We start from the raw sequence: 15,820 nt of genomic DNA on the forward strand, positions 1-15,820 counted from the left end.
GAAATGCTGGAGAACATAGTTAAGGATAAACTCATCTACCTGCTGCCTGGACAACCTGCCAACTCACTTCTTCTAAAAGGTTTTAGCTGCTTAAAGGCTGATGTAGTGAAAAGTGCTACCTGTTCCCTAATATCAGGTATTTTCTTACATCAGTGAAAACTGCTGCTGTTGAATCTCTTCTACAGAAAATTTAATCAGATCCCTGTGATGAATAAATACAGACCATCGCTAATCTCCCTTTTACTGGGAAAATGATTGAAAGAGCTGTTCTGATCCAGCTGAACAGCTTTTTAGAGACAAACCAGACCTGACTGAGGTTCTTGTCTTTGGAGATCAGAAGGACAGGATGGAGGTTGCTGCTCAGCTCGGCTTCAGAGGAATAACGACCCAGGTTAGAAATCTAGATGTCATAACTGATGCAGACCTGAGCTTCACTGGTCATGAAGGCTAGAACTAGATCGTCTTCATCAAACAGCATGACTCAGAGCTCTCATGTCCAGACCAGACCCAGAGAAACTCATTCATGTGTTCATCTACAGCAGGCTGGACTACTGCAACGGCCTCTTGACTGGAAGTGGCTGCAGCTCATTCAGAATGCTACATGATACCTGTCAGTTCTGCTCCAGGTATCCACGCCCAGCAGGGCTCTGAGATCCTTAGGAAACCGTCAGCTGGTAGAACCGGGTCAGAACCACACAGCTGAAGCGGCTTTTATCTACGATGCTGCTCTCAGATGGAATCAGCTTCCCTATGACCTCAGATGTGTTCCCACTCTAGAAAGTTTTAAATCCACATTGAAAACCTTCATGTTTTCATCGGCCTTTCAATAAATCTTCTTATGCTGCACCTTCTGTCCTGTAGCTGCTCTAACCCCACCCCTAACCCTAACCCTTTCACTTTGTTTCTTTTTCTGTTTTAAACTGTATTTTTGATCACGTTGATTTCAATGTTCTTGCTAATGGAAAGCACATTGAAATGCCTCTGTGTGTGTGTGTGAAATGTGCCGTAGAAATCAAGCTGCCTTGCCAAAAGTGCTGTCAGCAGGTTCCCACCCAAACTCCTTTCAAGAACCCTCATTGAATTCCTGCTGCAGCAGATGCTTGTTTCCCTGTTGAAGACATCCCAGTCCCCACATCCTGGTTTGGTCCACCAACAGGTTTGAATGCAGATGTCGGGTCTTGCGGGGAAATGTGTTTGGAGACATGTTTCATCAGAACCAACAGCAGATAGGTAGTGTGGTCATTTAGACCTTGAGCAGCATTTACCCAACCAGGAAGGATGCGTCTTAGCCTGTCTGAAGTCTTGGTCATACTCTCGATAGACCACTTTTTTATAGGTGGTACCAAACCTGAGGAAGAAAGCACAAATCATTGATCAGAACAGAGAAGGAACCCTACAGTCCAGGGCCTCATTTATAAAGTGTGTTTACTCACAATGGGGGTGTGAAAACAGCTTAAGTCGTTTCTACACTAACTTTGTTAACCCGTGTTATTAAGCTCTAAAGTAAAATGCTTCTGTTAGCTGCAGAGACAGCGCTGCTGCCAACTGGGCAATACAAGTGCAAATGTACCTGCTGCAGCCTCGGGTTCCCTGTCACGGGCTCACCTGAACTTTCCCGCCTCAGGACCTTTGGGTTAAATGAAACGTTCCAGCCTGTCATTTACGTAAGAAACGCCCTCAGTAAACCATGTTTGGTCACACCACATCATAACTGACAGCTCATGAGGGGGTTCCCTGGGTTCCCAGCTTCTGCCACAATAAATAATAATAATAATAAATAACATTTTTTATTTCCTTTCTGAACTATTTCTGTTGAGTTTTAATGTTTAAAATCTGTTAGATTGTTACTGACAGCAGCTACATTTAAGTTTCACTTCCTGTTCTGACTGAATGCTGCTGCAGCATGGAGGTGTAGTTCTCAGTCATCCTGGACATGATCATCCTGAGAGTTTTAGCTGAAAACAGCTGGACGTTTCTGGATATGTTGGAGACATTTAGCCTCTCATCCCAGAGGCTTCTTCCAGACTTTGGTTGTGGTCAGAAACAAACACACTGGTTGTGCTGCAAGTCTTTTTCTTTTTTTCTCCAAAGCATGTTTTTGTCTAAATTGGTGCGCAACTCTGTGTCTGCGCTGAGCCCGGCACTCGTGAACATTTTTAACATTAGCCTCAGCACTGGAGTGTTCCCTAAGGTTTTTAAAGATGCAGTTGTTCAGCCGATATTGAAGAAACCTGGTCTGGATCACTCCATTTTTGAGAACTTCCGCCCTATATCGAAAGTCCCGTTTCTCTCGAAGGTCCGTGAGAAAATTGTGCATGGTCAGATCTCTGCTCATATGAACAGCAACTCATTGTTGGATGTGTCTCAGTCAGCCTTCAGACCGCACCATAGCACTGAGTCTGCTTTTATTAGGATGCTAAATGACATTCTGGTGGCATCTGACTCTGGGTCCAGGGTACTGCTGCTCCAGCTGGACCTTTCAGCGGCTTTTGATACGGTCGATCACCATATTTTACTGGATCGGCTTGGGTCTTGGGTTGGGGTGACAGGGGTGGCACATAAATGGTTCCGCTCATACCTATCAAACCGAAACATCGCTGTACAGATTGGTGACTGTGCATCCTCCTGTCTTCCACTGCTTTGGGGGTTGCCACAAGGTTCCGTTCTTGGGCCATTGCTGTTTTTTATCTACCTTCTGCCTCTGGGCAACATCCTGAATCAGCATGACCTGAGCTATCACATTTACGCTGATGACAGTCAACTAGCAATGGATGAGGAGAATGCGGCTCGTGATTGGCTGCATGTTTAGATGATGCGAAGGGCTGGCTGACATCCAACTTCTTAAAGTTAAATGAAAAGAAGTCTGAGTTTATTGTTTTTGACCCCCGCAACCACCATGGCTCTCACCCTGTTTGTGACCTTTTAACCCTCAATCCCAAACAGTGTGTGACAAGTCTCGGGGTAAAGCTGGATGCTGAACTCACAATGGCCCCACAGATAAACTCCGTAGTGAGGTCTTGCTTTTATCAGCTTCGCCGCCTGACTCGCCTCAGACAAATCCTGAAACGGAGGCATTTGGAGTCAGTCATCCATGCCTTCACTACCTCTCGCCTGGACTACGCAAACGCCCTCCTCGTTGGTGTTCCAGTTCTTGACGAATACACAGCGACGTAGCCATATTACCCCTGTCCTGGCGCATCTTCACTGGCTCCCTGTCATTTTCAGAGTACAGTTTAAGTTATTGACTTTTGTATTTAAAGCACTCAACGACCTGGCACCTCCCTATCTCTCTGACCTGCTCACCCCATATGTACCCACGCGCACGTTGAGGTCGGCTGCCCTTTTGCTGCTGTGTATGCCGCGGATGCGATACAAATTGCGGGGTGAACGAGCATTTGTGCATGCTGCCCCAAAGCTGTGGAACTCGTTGCCCATTGGAGTTCGGCAGGCTCCATCACTGGCAGTTTTTAAATCTCTTTTAGAGAGAACCACTTAAAGCCACTTAAACCACTTAAAGACCCACTTTTACGATTTGGCTTTTAGACAGTGACTCGTTTTAGTGTTTTATTGTGTCATTGTTTTAATGTGTTCTTAGTATTTCTGATGTTTTATCTGCTTTGATTGGTATTTTTTATCTTCTGTGTTAGTTGCTTGGATTGGTCGTGTTTTGTTTTAGCCTGTGCAGCACATTGGGCAGTTCCCATGCTGCGTTTTAAACGTGCCATACAAATAATCTGTGGTGTGGTATGGTATGGTAATGTATGGTATGGTATGGTATGGTATGGTATGGTATGGTGATGTTGTTCATAGAATTAAAATTCATGTTGAAGTTAAGATTATTCCACCAAGTAGGACCTGTGTTTAACTGGCTCATGTAACGCATGGAATGTCTTGAAAGAATTGGAATTGGGAATCAATAGGAACCGGAATCGAAACGAGGAATTGGAATCGGAATTGTTCAAAATCAAACGATGTCCAACCCTAGCTATAAACTCAGTCAGCTTCCCATCAGGAATCAATAAAAAACCAAATATGATCAGTCGTAGCATAACGAGTTTTCATTTACATTTTATATTTAAGGAGTTTTTGTAGTTGTAAAATAAAATATGAACTGGAATCGTATTTGTGTGGTTTGTCGCTTCACAATGGGTCCCAAATCAATGCATAGCTCCAGAAGGATCTCCTTCAGGAATTAGATTAATGAGCTCACATAGGACACGCCCCTCCGGACTCCAGAGACCGAAGTCTCTGTCAAATCCTCCTGGTAACACAAGCTGAATCATGTGGCAATGTCTGTGAGTCACAGGTGTCTTTTCTAAGTTTTAGCGCCTGTCATGTGGTACAGCTGTTTTTCCACCCAAAACGTTTGTAATGGGTAAATTATTAGTGGATGAGGAACAGGTGTGGATGACTGAGACCTTCATTTCCATTATTCTACCACTAGAGACTGTTTCTACGCGTGGCCTGAGGTTGTCTTAAATTTAGGAACCTTTTCACACACAAGTACAAACTGCTGAATACCACACGACGCGTACATTAGTTCCTACGCACAGCAAGTTATGTGCGTAAGTACGGATGATAAACGAGGCCATCCCTGAGCTCCATAAAGCAGCCATTTTGGATACATCATTAAAATGATTATTTCAGTCGTCCTCCTCTCCTCCATCTGACAACCTCTTGTTATGTTCTGTATTTAGTATGCCTGTCTTGATATCTAAGTGGTTCCACACACACCTCACCACTGCAACAACAGTTAGTGGTTGTTCCATGCCTCTACCTTACACACAAGCACCTTGATTTCAGGCTAGGGCAACTGTGTTTTCTAGACCTTTTGGTTGCCATGGTTGTCCGTGAAATACTTGTGATCCAGCTCATGTATATGTAGATTTTTACACTATACTGTGGATCTATTTAAGGGAGAAAGTTGGTGTGTAGGACGAGGGATGGGATCCAGAAACACCTGGGCTCATGTCTAGCACAGGTGTGATTAAACATGCTAGAAGCGCCAGGACTGAAATCTGAAATGTTTCTCATGACATTCAATTTAAGCTTCAGCCTGGAGACCCATGGCCTCCCATCTGACTATAAAACACTTTGGTATCCAGAGGAGTTCCTGGTGGACTAAGAAAGTGCTGTATCTGCTCAACAAGGCCAAACCATGAGCCCTCCAGTACATTATGGGTACATATCTTCACTCTGGTTTGGTTTTTCCAGAAGTGTTGTGGATCCTTCAGATGAAACTTTCTTAACCTGACCTCATGTGACCTGTACCGGCTACCTGTAGAGTCTGGGATGGACTTCTGAAGTGTTTGACAACTTTCTGTTTTGCAAAACCCAACCTCAGATAAACTTCCTCCGCACACTTCTAAATTTATGTCTCCATTTGTGAATCATTTTTCTTCAAACACAAAAATCCAAACACTTTGGTTTCTGTACATTTCAGGGGTGGACAAAGCAGGTCCTCGAAAGCCACTATCCAGCATGTTTAATCTGGTAAATGAAGGCAAATTTAGCTCAGACCAAATGTGCCTTGCCAAACTACACAAACCCTTTCACTTCTGCACGTTGACTGCTCACAACCACAAACTGAAATGTTTTCATTTAGGCTGTCTGTGACAGACCAGCACAAAGTAGCACATGACGAGCTGCTGAACAGGGGAATCAAGGGTGTTGGAGCAGGGAAACAACTAAAACTAGCTCTGGTCAGAGAAGCCTCCAACAGGCCCATGGTCACTCTGGAGGAGCTGCAGACATCCACAGCTCAGCTGGAACAATCTTTCTATAGGGCAACTGGGAGTCAACTGTCCATCTGGCCCATATGGAAGAGCGCCATTGTTGACGGAAAGAATAATATACGTTGTTGTGCTTCTAGTGTGGGGTGGGGGTGGGGGTTTAAACATGCTGGATGCCGGCCTTAGGGGAAGGGAGTTGACTGCCCCTGGTTTAGGTGGACGGCGATGTCTGGGTAGGTTTACAGCTATAGCTACTTCTATCCAGACAATATCCTTAAGCTTGACCCTCTGTCCCTGCTTCATGAGAATAGTGAATAATCTTTCATATCGTTTTTCTCCTAAGTCCCCCCCCCTACAGCTAGACGAATTGTTTCTGTGAGTCTACTGTGTTGACCAGTAGTTGCTTTTCCACCAGGAAAAGTCAGTCAACAAGAACGAGCCTCCGTCGGCTCCACGCCACAACGGAGCAAGAAATACTGTCATGGTTTCCTTCACTGCCTTTACTTCTGACACAAGCTTTCCCTTGAGACCACTCTCGTTGTGATATATAAACACATTTGAATTGAATTGAGCTTCAAAAGTTTAGAATTGTTTTTTTTTTAAATTGGCCATGAGATTTGACAATGGAGTGGGAATTATTGGAGACACATTTAAAAGATGAAGAGTTGGTAAAGCAGCTTTTGGGCAGGTAAACACTGAGTCATCAGTTGTATTTTAGAGAACTGTAACTGATTATGTTTTATTAAAATGAAATAAATAATATTGCAGATTTAGCTGTGTTGGCTAATATAGCACTTGCTTGAATGCTAGCATAGCACCTAACTCATGTCAGTGTGTAAAGTAAAAGATCGAATATAACTGTGGAAGAGGACAGTTGAACAAAAGGGAACTTTATCACATGTATAACTGGGCCAAGGGTTGGTGTTGGCTTTAACCTTACATCATATCAGACTGTTGTTGGTTAGATTCATTGGAGTCTTAGCAGTTAGCATTAGCATCATTGTTGTTGCTTTCTTTCCGTTTTTAGATGTTTTCCAGTTAGAACACCACAGATTTGATTAAATGAGTGATTAACATGTCCTGAAGAGTTTATAAAGAATTATAAAGATACTTAATCTGTTAGAATCAGTTGACTCGGCACAAATAGTGTCGGATGGTGTTTTTATAGACCTTATGAAACCATACAGCCAAACTGATTTTACAACCCAGACTCCACAATCTCTCTCAGATACTTAAGAAGGGTTTTGCTACAACATGTAGCTCCATTAGATTCAGTCACAGCATTCATTACGTTCCATCATTTCATTCCTACCTTGTCTTGTATCATCATTAGTTCAGAGGAATAAAAATACATTCATTTTTATAAACTACATACTTGACTCGGTCTGAATTAACATGAGTGTGTTTATGGTCCCTCAATAAGTCAACCCTCCCACTGTCCTAACAGGTGTGACAGGGTGAGGAGTGAGCACCACCTCACCTTGTCACATGGACCTCAAGGGATAAACCATCAATCCAGCTCAGTGGTCAACTTTCCTGGTGGGGTCACCCATGAAGACAGCGGGAGTGTTAAAGAAACTAAAATCTTCTGATTAAACATTCAAAGATCAATCAGATCGATATTTCATATTTATATAGAATGATACATCTTGTTGATCATTTCCTACAGATTCCTACATCTTAACGCTACAAAGTTTACAAATTAAAAAAAGGGGTTTCTCAGACTAAAACCTTTATTTTTCAGCACAGAATCATCTGATGTCACATGGTCACCCAACAAAGAAATGGGTTGTTTTGTCTTTAGAGGAAGCCAAAACTATAGAAAAGGACAGCTGTAGTGAGGGCTACATCACAATGTTCACACTGCAGTCATTAGTGCATCAAATCCACTTTTTTCCCCTCAAGTTTTCACTGATAGTTTATCCACAGGATCAGGATCACATCACAACTCCGCCGCTCCTGATTTCTCCACTGAGTGACTTCCTGTCTTCTGCACATGCGGGTCGCTTTGGGGCCGCGGAGCGTTCACGCTGGAGAGAGTCTGATGTTGCATTTCAGTCGCCGTGTGAACGGCCACACACATAAATCAGATTTACTCCCAAAATTGGAACCACCAGGGACAAGAAGAGGCTGCAGCGTGTTGTACACTCTGCTGAGAAGGTCATTGGCTCCCCTCCATACAGGACCTGTAGGCCTCCAGGACATGGAGGCGTGCAGGTCAGATAACAGCAAACCTGGACACAGTCTGTTTGACTTGCTCCCATCTGACAGGAGACTCTGGTCCATTCGGACCAGAACTTCTCACCACAAGAACAGTTTCTTGCCCACTCCAGTCGCTTGGTTCCAGTCACATGACCCTGTTTTGTGTTTGTACCTGATCTGATCCGCTCTGATTAGTACCTACACAGCAGCAGTTTCTCTAAGTATCGCCACTTAATGTTATTATTTTATCATGATTATACTCTTACTTCCTATTTTTTCTCATCTTTTATTTTTATCTTCCTTGTTTACACCAAGTACCGCAGCAACTTCCTAGTGCTTTGGTTCTCACACATGTGGCAATAAAACCTTCTGATTCTGAGATGATAAACTGGAGTGATGCAGACATCCTGTAGCTTTTATCCGTTAGAGCTGGAGGTCACTTCAAAACTCCTTTTTCTGTCAAAAATCCTAGAGAAGGTAGTCCATAACCAACTTCTACACCATCTGGAGGATCACTGCCTCCTAGATCCTTTTTAATCTGGCATCAGGCCCAAGCACAGCGCAGAGTCCGCCCACATGCGCATGCTCAATAACGTACTGGTGGCCACTGATTCAGGCTCCCACGTCCTCCTCCTATTTCTCGATCATTTGACGTGGTTGATCACAAAATGCTCTCAGAAGGACTCGAAACGCGTGTTGGGGTCAAAGGGGAGCCACAAGATTCAGACTCAGCACAGGGGTAAAAGATTTGGAGTGCTGCTCTGCACGTTGCTAGCTCGTTTTAAGTCCACTCATAAGGCCCGTTCCTTTTATCTTGCTTTCAAACTCAGATTTTATCATTGCTGTTTTTTGCATCTTTGGTCCGCGGTTATGCTGTTCAGAATGCGCTACAGAGATGAACTTGGACTGGTATGGTGTAGACGCAGCAGATGGACGTGGAGGCGGGGTTAGGCTAGCCTGCGAATGCTGTCATTGAACCAGAGTGGTCGAGAGTAGTCACTGCAGGAACTGGCTCTGACAGGACGCGTCATTTGGGAATCGTAGGACGTCCAACGAAGATCCTGTCCTCTGCTTCTGATTGGCTGGAAGGGCTCTCCAATGATTCCCTCGCTGCAGGGTGTTTATGTCTGCAGCCAGATCTTGAGGAGTTTTTTAACAAAATGGGACTCATCGCTACAAAAACCATTCTGTCCTGTTTCTCAACAAACCAGTTCCAGTTTCTTTTACAAAGGAACATGAAAAACTCCAAATGTGTACTTGTACTAGATCTTGTTGCATTTGTCACACTGTTAGACTGACTTTATATCTGCTGGCTCTTAAGCACTGGGAGTATCTTGTTACCATAAAAAGAAAGAAATCAATCTTTTATACAGCGCCTCTCAAGATAAAAACCCAGAGTCGCTTCACAGGAACAAAACATGTAAAATATGGAAAAAAAGATTAAAAATCAGGTTGAAATGAGAAGAAAACATGATTAAAGATGTAAGGAGAGAGTAAACAATGGAGGGAAACCAACGCGGGAAACGCAGGACTGTATCTGGCTTTAACAGGTTAGGCTGTTTCTTTGCTGCTTGGAACGCATCTCTCAACATCTTTTTAAACGTGCATCATTTCATCAAAATTTAATCAAAGCTCATTATGATTTAGACCTATTTTTCAGCAGTTTTCATTATTCTAGAAGAGGATCAGAATAGGGCAGTTATATTACATGTCATACCACACGTGCATCCTACATACTCTGCTGTAACCAGATAACCTCAGTGCTTAAGAGCCAACAGACATACGCAACGTAAGCCCAACAATAAGATTCATTACAAGTTCACATTTGACGTTTTTCAGGTTTCGTTAAATAAAAGAAACAGAAAAACTATTTAGGACAGAATGGTTATTGTAGAGTTAAGCTCACTATATTTTCTGTACCAAACAGCTGTTCTGTTGGTGGCAGGAGGACAGTCTGCTCTTAGCCAGGGAAGCTACATGAAACAGCCAATCGTAGGAGAGCCCTTATAGCCAATCAGAGGCAAGAAAGGACTGATCTTCCTTGGACATCCTACCATTCCAAATGACGCTGGCAGGACAGATGGGGCAGTGCTCGTTAAAGTGAGAAGTTAAGGAATCTGGGTCATTGTCAGAAGAACAGCTGGAGCAAAAGCAGCTAGCTAGCTGTGCTCTCATTAAGAAAACAAGAACTAACCAGAGAGCAAACAGGTGGTGGGGACGCAGAGACGGACGAGTTCAAGAGCATGCATCTGAAGTATAAAGGTCTCAGGGACAAACACTGTCAGCATGTAGGCCCAGGGTAGAAAGCAGGTCCAGTGTGGGGCCAGAAACATGCTGGGTACAACTCAACGTCACACTTTTCAGACTTTAATTTGTTTTAAATGTTGGCGTGTGACACCTGCCTGTAATCTGTGTCAGGTCTGAGAATAAGATGAGTTTCCTCATCATGACAGCAGTGTATGAAATCACTTGTGTGTGTGTAAGAGTGATAAGATCCTAGATACGAAGGCTGTGACAAACAAACAAGGATAAACTGGGCTGACTTCAGTACAAATTGTACAAGTACGGCTGGCTGGGACAAGATAATCATAGCAAAGCAAAACAAGACAGTAACTCTGGATGAGCTGCAGCATTTTAACAACCAGAACAAAGTCAAGCGCGTATCCGACCTGCTGGTGTCATTGCCAGAGTAGTTCCAGTCTATCTCCACAGCAGCTATGTAGTAGCGTCTCTCCTTGGACTGATGTGGGTCTGCTCCAACGTTCACAACCACCAGAAGAGCCAGAAGAAAAAGAAAATGGAGCACTCTGGTCATGGGACTGAGCCTCATGTCTGTGATGGGTCCTCTAGTACACACGGGTCGGTTCTGAGTCTGTGGAGCTGTGTTCTGGCTGGGAGGCTCGCTCCGTCCTTTATCAGTCACAGACACTCATGGTCAGACACCAGGGCAATGAACTGTTCTTCATCATTAACTCCATGCTGTGAGTCAACCTCGGCTTGTTTAGCTCCCCATCTTCTCTTGGAAACATTGACCTCGGAATTTCCTCGGAATGAAAAACACCACACACACGCATCACAATACAGGAAATGTTCTCAGAATGAAAAACACCACACACACGCATCACAATACAGGAAATGTTCTCAGAATGAAAAACACCACACACACGCATCATAATACAGGGAATTTTGGACTTAACCTTGTGATCCCTGAGCTCTGGTCTGGTGGACATTTTTACCTCAGTGACTGGGATTTGTTGCACTGCAGAAATATAGAAAACAAACATTGTTCTTCACTTGCTGGAAGTTCAAAAGTCAAAGTGTTCTTTATAAAAATTAAACCTTTAAAGGAGACATCATGAAAAATCCACTTTTTTTAACCCTTAAATGCAGTGTGTTGTGCATTTTAAGTCTCCAGTCGTGCAAACAATTAAGTTTTAGTAGAAAGTTTTAGTCATGAATTTCAACCTGTTACCTTGATTCAAGTTTTCAATTCAATTCAATTCAATTTTATTTATATAGCGCCAAATCACGACAAGAGTCGTCTCAAGGCACTTCACATAATAAGCATTCCAATTCAGGTCAGTTCATTAAGCCAATCAGAAATAATGTTTCCTATATAAGGAACCCAGCAAATTGCATCAAGTCACTGACTAGTGTCAGTGACTATACAGCAATCCTCATACTTAGCAAGCATAAAGCGACAGTGGAGAGGAAAACTCCCTTTTAACAGGAAGAAACCTCCAGAGAATCCTGGCTCAGTATAAGCAGCCATCCACCACAACTCACTGGGGATGGAGAAGACAGAGCAGGCACACACACACACACACACACACACACACACACACACACACACACACACACACACACACACACACACACAAAAACACAGCAACAACTGGGCGGACAGGCCGTCAGGAAATGAGCGAGCATACAGCTCGCCTGCACACTCTATTAGCCTGAGCCTCAGCCGTCCTTATGAGCTCCCGGGCCGACGACAGCTGCCGGCAGGGCCCGCAGCCCCTCGTCGAAATACCCAAACCCACACCGGGTGTAGGTCCTCCGCTGGTACTCAGTCTAGAGGAGCGAGTGAGAAAAGCCGCTCCTGATGGGCTCCGCTAATCCTGTTTAACCAGCCCGAGCAGCGGGGTGGAGAGGCCTTGGAGCCGGATGATGGTCCATCACCGGGTCAACAACAGGGAAACAGCGATCCCATGGAACAGTGCAGAAAAGCAGCAGAACAACAGAGTCTCCCGTGGAGACACACCCCTTCCTCGATCACTTCTTTGAAGCACATAGGATAAAGAGAAGCCTTCCGTTCCTCTGGGAGGACCACATGCAACACTTCAGTCCGACACGCCGGAGTCCCGTACACAATTGCACTTCACCCAGGAACCGGAAGTTGAGCCAAAGCAAAGAACGCGATAGCGCCACCCCAGGCCCTATTTATATTAGCACCTTCCCTCAATGACAGGTCATCCAATTACTTGGTGGCAGATGAGTAATCCCACTACAGTCCACCCCCACCAAATTGATCGTCGCCCCGACGATCACTCACCGAAGCCTGGGATTCATTCCCAAGGTCTAAAAACTATCCACCACATACCTGATAAGTCCGCAGTCAGGGGCTCAGCTTGCTGCTCTGACCCTCCTACTGGTCTAGGGAGGTGATGGAGGTTGGAGTGCCGTCCAGCAGTGCACCTCTGAGTTCGCCGGACATTAGTTTCAGTTACTGCAAGGCAATGGGCAACTGGAATAGGTTGCGAAACAAGTGGGATGGCTTGGGTCACCATTAACTCAGACTCTGTGGGCCCAGTGGGACTCACCACTGTGAGAGCTGGATGTGCTACTGCCCTCAGTGCCCCCACTGTAACCTGATCCACTGCGGTGGTCAGTGTCAGGACTGTTGCATAATCCTGAAATTCCAAAACAAAAAGGTCACCCTCACCAAGGTCACTATTCATTGATAGCTCGCCTTCGTCCTCCCATTGGGCCGACAACTGTGGAGGGGGAGCAGTGTTCTCCAGTGGAGTGGTTCATACCAGTGGCTTCAACATGCTACGATGAACATGTCTGACCTTGGTCTGATCCTCCACTGGTGCCACTCCATACACTGGGCTTCCCTCGTTTGGTGCTTTCACCACCAAATGTATCACTGGGCTCCACAGATCATGGATCTTTTGCCGACCCTTTATGCCATGTTGCCACAGTAACACCTGCTGGCCCTCAGCCAGAGGGGAGCTTTTGACCCGCTGATCGTGGTAGGTTTTCCTACGCTGAGCCGCTGCTGCCATTCTCTCTCTTGCCCCTTCAAAAGCAAACTGTAGCCGGCTCTGATGTTCCTGGACCCAGTTTTGGACATGGCCTCCCACTGGGTCCTGGACACGACCAAGCAGGAAGTCCACCGGTAGCCTTGGCTCCTGTCCAAACAGAAGAAAAAAACGAGATTCACCTGCGGCCTGGTGGGGAGTGCCTGGTCTGACCGGCATCCTCCCCACCATCAAAGACAACTCACCAGCAGGTAGTGGTCAGTTGACAGCTCTGCCCCTCTCTTCACCCGAGTGTCCAAGACATGCGGCTGCAGGTCAGATGAAACAACAACAAAGTCGATCATCGAGCTGCGGCCTAAGGTATCCTGGTGCCAAGAGCGCATATGGACACCTTCATGTCTAAACATGGTGTTCATTATGAACAATCCATGACTGGCACAGAAGTCCAATAACAAAACACCACTCGAATTCAGATCAGGGGGGTCGTTCCTCCCAACCACACCTCTCCAGGTCTCAGTGTTGTTACCCACGTGAGCGTTAAAGTCCCCCAGCAGAACGAGGGAGTTATCAGAAGGAGCGCTTTCCAGCACCCCCTCTAAGATCTCCAAAAAGGGTTGGTAGTCTGAACTGTAGTATGGTGCATAAGCACTGACCACAGTCAGAACCCGTCCCCCCACACGAAGGTGGAGGGAGGCTACCCTCTCATTCACTGGGGTAAACCCCAACGTACAAGCACCAAGATGGGGGGCAACTAGTGTGCCCACCCCTGCTCGGCGCCTCCCAGTGGGAGCAACTCCAGAGTGGTAGAAAGTCCAACCCCTCTCAAGGAAACTGGTTCCAGAGCCAGAGCCATGTGCTGAGGTGAGTCCGACTATATCTAGTCGGAACCTCTCAACCTCACACACCAACTCAGGCTCCTTCCCCACCAGAGAAGTGACATTCCATGTACCAAGAGCCAGCTTCTGTAGCCGAGGATCAGACCGCCAAGGTCCCCGCCCTCGACTACTACCGTCACACACTGCACCTGACCCCTTTGAGCCCATGGGAAGGGGGGCCCAGGTTTCCTCTTCGGGCTGTGCCTGGCCGGGCTCCATGGGTGAAAGCCCGGCCACCAGGTGCTCACCAACATGCCACAACTCCAGTTGTCATTGGAGCTGGGCTGTTTTCCAGGCGGCTTACATTGTTAAAAACAATGTAAAAATCTTAGATTAAAGTATATTAAATAGTGGAAATTACTGGCTTTGATTTTACAGAAATACATGTGAAACCCAACAAGCATGCCTGACTTTTGTGCTGCCTATGGATGCTCTCGTAGACGATTTCTTCAATCACGACAAAGTGGGACCACCTTTCATCCATAAGATTTAACAATAACAAACATTCAACTGTGTTAGGCTAATAAGTCTGTCATTATCTTTGCTTTTAACTGCTTTTTAGAAACAACAGTGATGGCAAAGTTAAAGATCTATCAGCTAACTGGGATCATTGCTTGAATTCAAGATTTCTTGGTTAATCAATAATTGCATGTTTCTGTCTTGACACCTTTTGTTTAACTAGTCTTATGTTCATGTTAAAGGAAATTGCTGTAAACTATTTACAACGGTTTATAAAGCTGCCTACATTTTGTCACTTGTTTAAGATTTCCCAAAGATGGAGAACGAAGGAGGCAGTGGGAAGTTGCCCTAAGAAGTATCTGCGATCTTCCTCAGAGCTGACGCTCAGTGGCATCACGATCAAAACTGTCAGCAAGGTAAAAAAAAAAAAAACCTTCCCTGTGTTTCAAAAAGAACCTAAAAATGCAGTCAGAAGTAAAACACAAAAGATGTTTGTAGTCTTTAGAAAAACTGCTGGCTAATCAAATCCCCCTGATAAATAAATACAATGAATAAATGCCACACTTACTAATCATGATTACTTGTTTGCCTTTAAGGTAGTCAAACTATAGTTCTTGTGTGATTTTTCACCTGACATCATGTTGTTCTATAGGCCTATGTAAAGTATAAAGGCAACCACACTGTCCAGTTACATTGGTAATTGTAATTTCAGGATTTGTTGTTCGGCGAGCCATGACCAAGCTGTCCTGTGATGTCTGCTGTGCCAGCCTGGTGATGGATGCTGCATCTGCCTGTGATGACCAGAGCTACCATTTGCTGACTCTGAAGAACAACGGGGGTCTTGTGGTCCCATCTGAAGGTACCGTGAGGGTCATCAGAGCAGCAGAGTGGGCAATTTGCCAGGCATCAGTGAGCAGACGATCACAGCCCATCAAACCACTGGTTATTAAGTTGATATGGTAAGTTATAAGGTATCTTAAAACTTATATTTATAAGTTGACTTCAGTTTACAAACTACAGCTAGTTCATCAGAAGCAGATCTTGTTGACATTAAAACGGTAAGTCTATGGGAAATTGACAGGATAGGGGAAAACGGCTGAAAAGTGGAGTGAAATAAAGGGAGTTTCCCGCCAAAGCTGATATATTTCATAGCCATGTCTTTAATGTTTCTAAAAAATCAAACCGTATAAAAATCGGTTGAAAATTGAGAAAGTTAGAGTTGTTTAAATAGTGCATGCACCACTAAACACCAGTGTTAGAGGAGGGCAGTTGTCCGAAGTAAGAT

The 15,820-nt window shown here is 44.9% G+C and overlaps 1 protein-coding gene across 1 annotated transcript in view; it reads right to left on the reverse strand.

Annotated features, from left to right (window-relative positions):
- f5 (coagulation factor V) overlaps positions 1-10,892 on the reverse strand; it is a 67,578-nt gene extending 56,686 nt beyond the window's left edge. Inside the window, exons 1-2 of the mRNA XM_015965688.3 lie at positions 10,604-10,892; positions 1,266-1,348 (exon numbers count right to left, since the gene is read on the reverse strand). Coding sequence (XP_015821174.1) covers positions 1,266-1,348; positions 10,604-10,764 — 244 coding nt within the window. The 5' untranslated portion in view covers positions 10,765-10,892. The remainder of the gene's footprint in view (positions 1-1,265; positions 1,349-10,603) is intronic.
- Between the last annotated feature and the right edge of the window lie 4,928 nt (positions 10,893-15,820).

This window comes from Nothobranchius furzeri, chromosome 14 (genome assembly GCF_043380555.1).
Source record: "Nothobranchius furzeri strain GRZ-AD chromosome 14, NfurGRZ-RIMD1, whole genome shotgun sequence".
Taxonomy (NCBI): Eukaryota; Metazoa; Chordata; class Actinopteri; order Cyprinodontiformes; family Nothobranchiidae; genus Nothobranchius; species Nothobranchius furzeri.